This window comes from Eupeodes corollae, chromosome 1 (assembly GCF_945859685.1).
Source record: "Eupeodes corollae chromosome 1, idEupCoro1.1, whole genome shotgun sequence".
Classification (NCBI taxonomy): Eukaryota; Metazoa; Arthropoda; class Insecta; order Diptera; family Syrphidae; genus Eupeodes; species Eupeodes corollae.
The window spans coordinates 110,687,844-110,697,581 of record NC_079147.1 but is presented as its reverse complement, the minus strand read 5'-3'; the positions used below and the strand labels follow the sequence as shown (position 1 = coordinate 110,697,581).

General features: G+C 36.5%; 1 protein-coding gene across 1 annotated transcript; it reads left to right on the top strand.

Annotated features, from left to right (window-relative positions):
* The first annotated feature begins 500 nt into the window (after positions 1-500).
* On the top strand, positions 501-9,518 carry LOC129942702 (uncharacterized). Its single transcript, XM_056051752.1, has 8 exons — positions 501-717; positions 810-967; positions 1,039-1,146; positions 4,404-4,473; positions 4,719-4,934; positions 5,029-5,183; positions 5,249-5,362; positions 9,382-9,518. Exons 1-8 carry the CDS (start codon positions 562-564, stop codon positions 9,500-9,502), a joined length of 1,098 nt encoding a protein of 365 aa, XP_055907727.1. The 5' UTR covers positions 501-561; the 3' UTR covers positions 9,503-9,518.
* Positions 9,519-9,738: the final 220 nt, after the last annotated feature.

Genomic DNA, 9,738 nt, shown 5'->3' with positions numbered 1-9,738 from the left:
TTTCGTATTTTTAGAGTAGATTTTTGTATGGTTCCATTTTCCTAAACTCATTTAACTTTTGCAAAACTCTATAAAAATTGAATTCAACCAGTCTGCTTAACTTACAGACCTAATTCCCAGAAATATAAACCGACTAAATGTACATGTACGTGTTTATAAAATTCTTTTGCATTACTTTAATTGTTCCTCTTCTTTAAAACGAATTGAAATTAAGCTGCATTACTTCATTCTCAAAAAGATGTAAATTTCAGTAGGTTAACCCGGGATTCTTCTAGCGCTTATTTTAGGCTTAAACGACGAGGAAATTGATTACATCGGTTAAGATCAGAAAACATTTTCTCTCAGTGTGTGGGTTCAGAGTCTGGAATAAAATTCGATGATTTAGATAACGCGTTGTCACGAATCAATTAACCAACTTCTCTTCAATGATTCCAATATAATTTCTGCCCGCTCGATAAAGTGCAGTGTCATGTACCCATACCTATACATACTAACAACCTCTACCTACCTATAACTGTACACAATTCAATTAGTTGTCAACAGTGCCTTCCCTGATTTACCATGAAGCAGTTTAGTTTTAAACAATTTATTATCTTTTGTGCAGTGCTTGCCATTTTCAATTTGATAAAAGAGGCCAACGGCATTTTGAATAAAACAACTGTCAAACTCGAACGTGGAAAACGCTATTTAGATTTTTTGAAATCAAGTCGTATGTTTGTATGTTTTTCTATTCTGCTATCAATGTTTATTTTGTTTTATTACGAACTCAATTAAATTGACCTAAACCAAAACAAATATTTACCTTTTAGTTTCGTGCAAATGTAAAAAATAACATATTGGATGTCAACGCAATTTTTTCCTATGCCATCGGATTTCGAGCAAACTATCCCATCGAGAATGATATAAAAAAGCCTAAGCGGGCTTTAAAGCGAGATATTTTTCAAATGCTCGAAACATTTATGGATAGGTAGGTGAAATATTTGTGGGAATGAGAAAAATCAGGTGAATAATTAAGTTTTGTATTCTTTCTATTTTTAGACATGGTTTCGATGGAAAAGCATGTGTTTTGAAATCTTTTTGTACATCCTTTAAAGGTGATTCATCCCAAGGAGGAATTTTGTTTAAGACATTTAAGACCGTTCTCTCGTAAGTCTCTAATTAATTCTTATTAAATCATTTTTTAAATATTTTTTGAATACTGCTTTTTAAAAATTTGTGTACCAAATTCGATAAATTTTCAAAAGTGTATAGATAATGCGATCTGTAGGTATGTATGAGATGAGTTACTTGATCTTTAAATTGTGGACAAACTGGGGTTTGAAATTTACACCAATACTTTAGTTATGTAAACTTTCCTTTCCCTTTGTAATCCCATTTATCAGTTATACTTCCAGTGATCAAATTAATTACTTCTTTACTTAAGGTAGCAGTACAGTGCGGGACGGACCTTAACCTCAACAAGCATTCATCTGCAGCCAGCTCGGCATTAGCTAGCTGTCTCCAGTTTCGTACGCTAAGTTTGTTAAGGTGTGTTCCACCTGAGTCGCGGTCCTCTATTGCGCCGACCTTCGGGATTGGATGCGAAGACTTTCCGGGCTGAAAGGTTGATGTCTATTCTTTGATTTTCTCTACATGACCAAGTCGATAGGTTCCTATTCTTTTAACCAGGTCAGTTTCGCTATTCAGCCTCGAACAATTCATCGTCTACTCCACTCTCCAAAGAACTTTTCTCTAGAAGCATCCTAAAACGCTCTTATCTATCTTTAAAAGGGTCTGAGCCTCAGTGCAATAGATGAGAACCGGGGTGATGAGTGTCTTATAGATGTTGATTTTAGATGTTCGAAAAAGGACTTTAGTACTCAAATGCCTTCTAAGTCCAAAAACGGCTATGTAGACACAGTCCTTAACCGTCTCAAAGTTAAAGCTGTTTGTTGTGACATTTTATCTAAGACGTAGTCGTTCAATGTCCTTTTTTGATGACAGCATATATTTTGACCTCATTGACCACTTAACCTACCTTCGCAATGCTCTAAGACGCACCACTGGCATTCCACTTTGATCTTGCAATCATGTCAAGATATTTGGTCTATGCAAGTAATTGGATGGACCCTTGGAAAATTGTGCCTCTAGTGCTAACAGTAGACAGAACGATTTTGAAGAAGTCGCATAAAAATGCATAGCCTTGTATTATATATCAAACACATCGGTAGATATTTTCGACTTTGATAAGGCAGCGTTTATTCTCTATCCTCATTCGGCATAACTGGATAAGTTTGACAGGGATGCCAAAACTAGACATTGCTCTGTAGAGCTCTTCCCTATAGATGCTGTCATTCGCTACTTTAAAATCGATAAAAAGAGATAGTGGGTATCGATTTGAAGTTCGATGGTCAATAGTGGACTTTTTTGGGCTGAAGCCACAATGATATGGACCTATCAGGTTTTTGATTAACGGCTTCAGACGTTCACATACTTCACATAGGAAGTTTTTTTTACCTTTTGGTTTAAGAACCTCATTCCATCTAATAAGCCTGTACTCCGCTCACCTCTTCTGATCTAAGAGCTTGCAAGCAGCCTTGGTCTTTCTGTGCAGCGCTGTGAGCTTGCCGGCACTCCTCGTCAAACAAGAGGTTTCGCTGATGTGGCCGTGAGAAACCTTGCACTTCAGAACCGGATTCTCCGAAGAAGGCAATGTTGACACTGGTTTTGAATGCTTAATGCAGCCAGACTGACACCTCTTAAAAGGTTGTTAGAGACTGGATCGGAAAAGGACATACCATCGTCTTTCGTCTTGAGCTATCTTTCAAAAGTCTTTCCAATTACTGGCATATGTTGTTGACATTGAAATAATCTGAAGAACTCAGCGTAATGTCAATGATGTTTTTGTGAGTATTGAGGCAGATGGGGCAAAACTGGGTTTAACGGTTCATGATACAAAGTTGTACGTTCCACACAAAATACACAAAGCAGTTATCTTTGCAATTTACAAAACGGAAATAAAAACCTACCTGAATATTAGAAAGGAATTTCTATTCTAAACAGTTAAAGGAACATTCCTTTTGTTCTATAAAAGGTTTACAAAATGGATCGAAGACAGAAACTTTCTACTAATCTTTTAATCCGGTTTTCAAATGTTTATCTCAACGACGGACCATATATTTGCAGTGAAAAGTATTACTAGAAAGCCAATTAAAAAAAAAATTCGAGCTTCATTCCTACTTTTAAATCTCTCAACATCTTCGACCGCACGCTTCTCATGCAATTTTTTTCCGTGATTTTTAGACGTGATGCGTATGGTCAGAAGGCGCTCGTTGATGCAGACTCGGTAGCAGTCACCATTGTAAATGTCGCAGTTTTCATTCCTATTTTTCCCGGCTCATCCACGTACAGATCCGAAGTTCATTGCCCTTAGTTCTTTTGCGTAGGTTGTCAACATTAAATCCGTCCGTATCCGAGACTTATTGGTGCTTCGCAATTAGGAGATTTTTACGTTGTCAGGAAGTTACCCCGACGGCACAACCCCCAATCTGTGGGCCTGATCCTAAGTATAACTCTAAGGACAGGCTCCTTATAAGCCTGGGCTCAGAATAAGTCGTAAAAGCCCTATAAAGTGTTCACTATGTAGTTCAACCTTACTGGACGCCACCGTTGATTCCATCTCTGGAATTCCTCCGCTGCCGTCTGGATAAGGAGAGGTGCCTTAGTGAAACACCTCTCCCCCACTCTCGTTTGCTGCCCCAACAACTTTCCACTGGGGTTGGAACCCAATCTCCAGGTGAGGTACTAGGCACCTGATGTTCACCAAGAGGAGGTGGGACTAAGAGTTGATAGACAAAGGTGGGTTTTGAGAAAAAGCTGTGGACGCTTGTGTCCTCTTGAATGCACATTGCTACCTTTTGAGCATTTACATACAACACTCACGTCTTAGTCAAAACGTCAACAACGTAAGACGGTAGTTAGGGAGTTGTCGCTATATAAGACCCTCATCATCCCTGTCCTTCTGAAAGGCGCTATGACAAAAGCGAATGAAAACACCTTGAGTGGGCCGTTTCGAGAGAAAAGTTCTTGTGATATGCGGTCCCGTACGCCTAAAAGTTGTGCGGAGGAGCTGTACGAGCTGTACAAGACTGATGATATTAATATGATGAGATTTTGAAATCTTGCGTTTTTGAGCTACATAAAGCAGTTGATGTACAGATGAGATGAAAAACTGATTATTTCTATTGAGTTGAGACTTCAAAAACAGACTGTTTCAGTATTGATTTTCCTTTTGCCAAATTTGTAGGCCATGTAATTTTTGAAATTTGTAAACGTTAATATTTTTTTAAATATAAAAATAATTACAAAAATATAAACGACCTGATTATGATTGAATAAATTTTCACACATTTTTTTCTTCACAGAAGTAGCTTGAATAATCATTTAAAAATATTCAAACATTTCCTACTAAATAATTTCCATGCGACACCTTGGGTAAACATCTTAAAACGGTAATATATACAAATAAGGTTAACTGCTTGAACCAATACCTAAAATAACACAGACTCGTGATCTACAAAACCTACATACTTATAGTTGATATCAATTATCACCTTACAAACAATTAACAAGCTATAGAAATATTTTTTGGAATTCATATGCGACACTTTATTCCAATAACATTTTCTCTAGCAATCATTTTAGTTTATTCTTTTAAGTTGTCTATTGATAGTTTTTAGAAGTACATTATATTTATTAAAATAAAAAATAGACCGATTTCAAAAAATAATTTATCCCACAAAATAATGAAATTATTTACTACACTATCTCTGTTTTTCGCTACGGCATCGTTTGTCAAATGTTTTGAACACGGGATTAATTGTAAAACCAATTCAACAACAATACTTAGTCGTCCTCGAAGGTATTTGGATTTTTTGGACCAAACTCGAGTATTTGTATGTCTGTTTTTGTGGAGTTCGCAATTAGTTTTGAAATTAAATTGGAAAACTAAAGAACAATAAATAAAACAAAATATTGTTTTTTTTTTAGTTTCGTGTTAATTATAAAGTGAATGTTGTAACGTGGGGAGCAATATGGGCTCATGCATCAGGCTGGAAGGCAAATATGAATTTGTTGAATGAAAACAAGGCTCTTAGACCATTCCGTAGAGATACGTACGAAATGTTGAAAAAACTTTTGGACTAGTATGTGTTTGTTTAAAAACTCGTAGATTTGTAAAATTTGAATGGTATTTTGTTTTGTTTTTAAGTCAAGGATTAGATGGTGAAGCTTGTATTTTAAAAGCTTTTTGTACTGCAACACGAAAACCTGATGGAGAAATGGCTAATGGAATGCTATTTAAATTATTGCGGTATTTGTTTACGTAAGTTGGGTAAAAAGAATTTGTGCAGTGAAAATATATCGTAATTGTTATTGGCTAAATTAGTTTTTGTTAGTTGATTGAATAAATAGATCATACAAAGAAGTTTAGTAAGATTAAGATTATATTTATTTGATTATAGAGGGTGTTTTTGTTGGACGTATGGTTTTATCAAGAAATAAAATACCTTGGCCAAGAATTTACTTACTTACTTAGGTCCTCAGACCTGTTAAAACCGTTGGGAACCCCTTAAAGGGCATACTACAACTACTCACCATCGTTTACGGTTTCCGGAGATGTGTTTCAGCTCCACTCCAACGCCTAGTGACGCTGATTTCGCCTTGGCTGTCCTGCGCCATGTGCTTCTCGGTCGTCTAGCTCTTCTTCCTTCTTGTGTGAGCGGATTCCACTGCATTGCTTGGCCTGCAATGCAGTCGTTACCTTTTCGAAGGGTATGTCCAATCCCTTGCCACTTATACCTTCGTATTATAGATTCTATAGGTTCCTGACCTGTCCTTCTATGAAGGACCTCATTTGAAATACAGTTTGGCCAGAAAATCCTTAGGATGTTACGAAAACATCTATTCACTAAGTTTTGCAGCTTTCTTGTTATGGCTGAAGTAAACCTCCAAGTGCTGCACCCATAAAGAAGCACAGATTCGACATTTATGCGAAACAGCCGTAGTTTTGTTCTTAAGCTGATAGAGTTACTCCTCCAAATTATTGACAGCATACTGAACGCTGTTTTTGGTTTGCCGATGAGGCAGATGACGTCTTGTTCGGTTCCGCCTTCGATGGAAACGATACTTCCAAGCGAATATAAGCTGTCCACTTTTTCCTCCGGTTGCGAGAAAATATTTGTGTGAGGGGATGGTCGGATTCCGAGTCTGATAATTTTTGTTTTTCTCTCTCCACCCTATAAGAGAGGAACCAAAAATGGTGCGCGTTATCCAAGTGCTTTAAAAAGGATGTCAAAGTCCAGTGGATCCCTCCGCTATCTGACAGAGCTTAGCGCAGTACATCGCTTATCACCAACAAAAACAATATTGGCGACAGAATATAGCCGTGTATGACTACGCTTCGGATTTCAAAATCATCTGACAACCCACCATCGTGCAGAATGTGACACTTGGATCGATCATATGCAGCTTTAATGGTTTCAATTAGTTTTTCTGGGATGCCTTAAAGCTAACCAGATATTCTCCCTGTCAACGCTATCAAAGGCCTTCTCGAAGTCGATGAACAGCAGGTGTAGTGGTGAAACACACTGTTCAATAATGATCCGCAGAGCGTTGATATGATCAATACAGAAGGATCCAGCGCGGAATCCTACTTGTTCGGCAAGGTGTTCTCTGATGCGTTCCAGTATGGTTTTTTCTACTATTTTGGCAACGGCAAGTAGAAGGCAAAGTCCTACCGCTTTGTTGTTCTTAAGAGCTTTAATTGCGACAACGATCTCATCTATTTGTATTCAAATATTGTGCCACCAATCACAAGATTATTAGCGTTGCAGAAGTCAATGAACGTCTCAACATTATCATTGCAATTAACGACTTCGTAAACACCCATCAAATGCCTCACTCCGTTGTTGTTACTGCCAACCTTAGAATTAAGGTCTCCCATAATCAAAATAATATCTCAGCGGGGAGTGTTGTTGTAGGTGGATCCCAGTTGACTATGAAAGCATTCTTTCTCTTCCACAGATGCGAGCTCCGTCGGTGCGTACCACTGTATAATGGCGACGGGCCTTGCTGAAATCTAGCTTTAAAAAGGCTTTCCCCATGGGGTTCATACGAAATAAGGTTTCTGGTTGCCGTTTCCTGGATCGTGAGCAGAGTAAAGCAGTACAATGTTACGTGTCGTTGACTTGTATTTGCTTAACCCTAACCGCATAAATTCTCTCTCTAATTGGAGGAATATGGCATTGTGCGGACCTTCACTTCCTGCTTACAGAAGCATCCTCACATTCCGGAAAACAATCTTTGTCCGGGTACCATAGGTAAAAATCGTCAACGAGTTATCATTAATTATCCGAGGGGAGTTACGATTTCTTAGCGGGATGGAGTTCAATTACGAAGTGTGCTCATCACCGTAACCTATCCTGAAGAGTCAGGAGACATTACCCTTGCAATTTTTGCTAACTTATGTATATAGGAATACACAAATCATTGCGTAGGGGAAACCACTAGGAGGTAGAGCAAAAACTTCGACTTGGCAAGAAAGTTGCATTTCTGGCCTAAACCAAGTTTTAGGCAATCACCAACATCCGATCTGTCATGCCGCAGGCACCCAACTAATTAAAAATCCTTATTATAATGCTAAGGATTTTTCATTACGTTTGAACAATGATTTTGAGCAAGTTGTAAACGCGACTGGATAGAAGCTTTAATTTTGCTACATTTTTTAATCACCCCGCAAAAATCGTGGAGCGGTGTTGACTACCTCAAAGTTGGGTTTGTCGGTGGTGACGTTTTGACCAAGACGTTCGGTGTTGTAGGTCCTTTCTTGATGACACCATGCACTTTGTTTTGCCCTCATTAAACACTAAATACATTTTTGCCGCCACTGCCTCAATAATCATTGATATCACGCAGAGTTCTTTTTATTTCAATGTTTATTTCAATGTCATCAGCATATGCCAGTTATTTGACAGACTTTTGCCTCTAGTGTTGACGTAGAAGCTCTGCACTATTCTTTGAAGGACGATGTCTAGGAAATTACATAACATTGCATCACCTTTTTTTAAAGCCTTTTTTGATACCGAAATGTTTTGTTAAGTTCTTTTCAACCTTTTTGGAACAGCGCGACGACAAACGGACGAGTTTGGCAAGGATGCCAAAACTAGACATGGCCCTATACAGCTCATCCCTTTGTAATCTGTTATATGCGGCCTTGAAATTGATGTTTAGATACCAGGTGTCGATTTGAAGTTCTTAGGTTTTTTCCAGGATCTGCCGTAATGTAATTTGATCAACTGTGGACTTTCTTAGTCTAAAACAACACGGTAGGCGTTGGGAGTTCCAATATTAAGGCACAGAAAATTTTTTAAGCGATACATGTGACTCTAACAAAAAGATTACGAGTATGTTTATTCTGAGTAATTCCTAAACAAAATTTAAACAATTGCCCTTAGTATTTTTTACGAAGATGCTTAGACGAAGGACCTAAAACTATCAGTAAAAATAGGAAACCAAGCTTATTTAGGTGTTTTTGTCAAGAAATTGTACCGTTTTTATGTTTTATGAAGCTGGATAACTAAGCATAAAAGCGATCAATTTTTCTCTGAAAAGTTTAATACAATTCTGTTGACAGATTGGAACTACTTTAAACAAATACATACTTTAATGTTTTGTAGTATTTTTCTTTGTAAAAGCAAAATGAAAATACCTTTCAGGTGTCAAAAAAGGCATACCTTATAATTATCTAATTTAATTCCAACATTGTAAAATGTTCTCCCTTATACTTTCAAAGAACATCAAAACGATTAAATAGAAAATGAATTCCTCTATGTTATTTCTTCTCGGTACTGAATTAACTGGAACTCTTAATACTTTTAAGGTAAAGAATCTAGGAAATTTAATTCTCAATACCTTTAGTAAATAATAAAGACATAGAAATATCGAAATAAGTATTTCTGAGAAACTTGCGGGATGTGTAAGCCAAAGAGGCAGAAGCATTTCTTTGGAATGGACATATGCAAGTAGATATAATCAACATAATTCTATGTTTGTGAATTAATGTACTGGCAATGAAAGTCTATTTGTTTTTCAAATATATTTGTTTAAAATAATTATTATTCAAAATTTCCTACTATGTTATCATTCTTTGATGATTTTGAAGAAAAATTCCAAGAGAGTGATGAGAGGGAATCATAAAGACTCAGTAAAAATGCACTTTTGTTTTTTATTAATTACGCAAATTTGTTTTAAAACTTTTAAATATTTGTAATAATTACCTTTATATACATATACAAAATTATTTATGATGTATTAGTTAGTTTTTTTTTTTTTGTTTATTTTCAGACTAAATGATCATGATCGAAAGCACTTTTCATATTTAAAAGACGAAAATTGTGAACAAATTCTTCATCACCATTGTCCTTTGAGTTTCAATAGCATATCACCATTTACTGACGATATTTAAATATAATTAAAAAAAACTTAAGTGAATGTTTTTGTTTTATTGTAATTTCTACTATAACTGAACGAAGAAATGATTATGGCATATTGGAACCAACGTTTTTTCGCTTTTAACACTTAACTGTCTTTTAAATTGTATTTTTTATGTGCATATTCATCTTTAAGTTCTGAACAACAAAGAAAGAGGGAAAAACAGTGTTGTCTAAAGCATTTCACATTCTCCACGTGCGGTTTAAGAAA

Excerpts from the sequence above, each read along its gene's own strand:
- LOC129942702 (XM_056051752.1), top strand. The coding sequence starts at position 562 with ATGAAGCAGTTTAGTTTTAAACAATTTATTATCTTTTGTGCAGTGCTT. Across the intron at positions 1,147-4,403 it reads ACATTTAAGACCGTTCTCTC|AAGTAGCTTGAATAATCATT; the intron begins GTAAGTCTCTAA and ends TTTTCTTCACAG. Across the intron at positions 5,363-9,381 it reads TTATTGCGGTATTTGTTTAC|ACTAAATGATCATGATCGAA; the intron begins GTAAGTTGGGTA and ends GTTTATTTTCAG.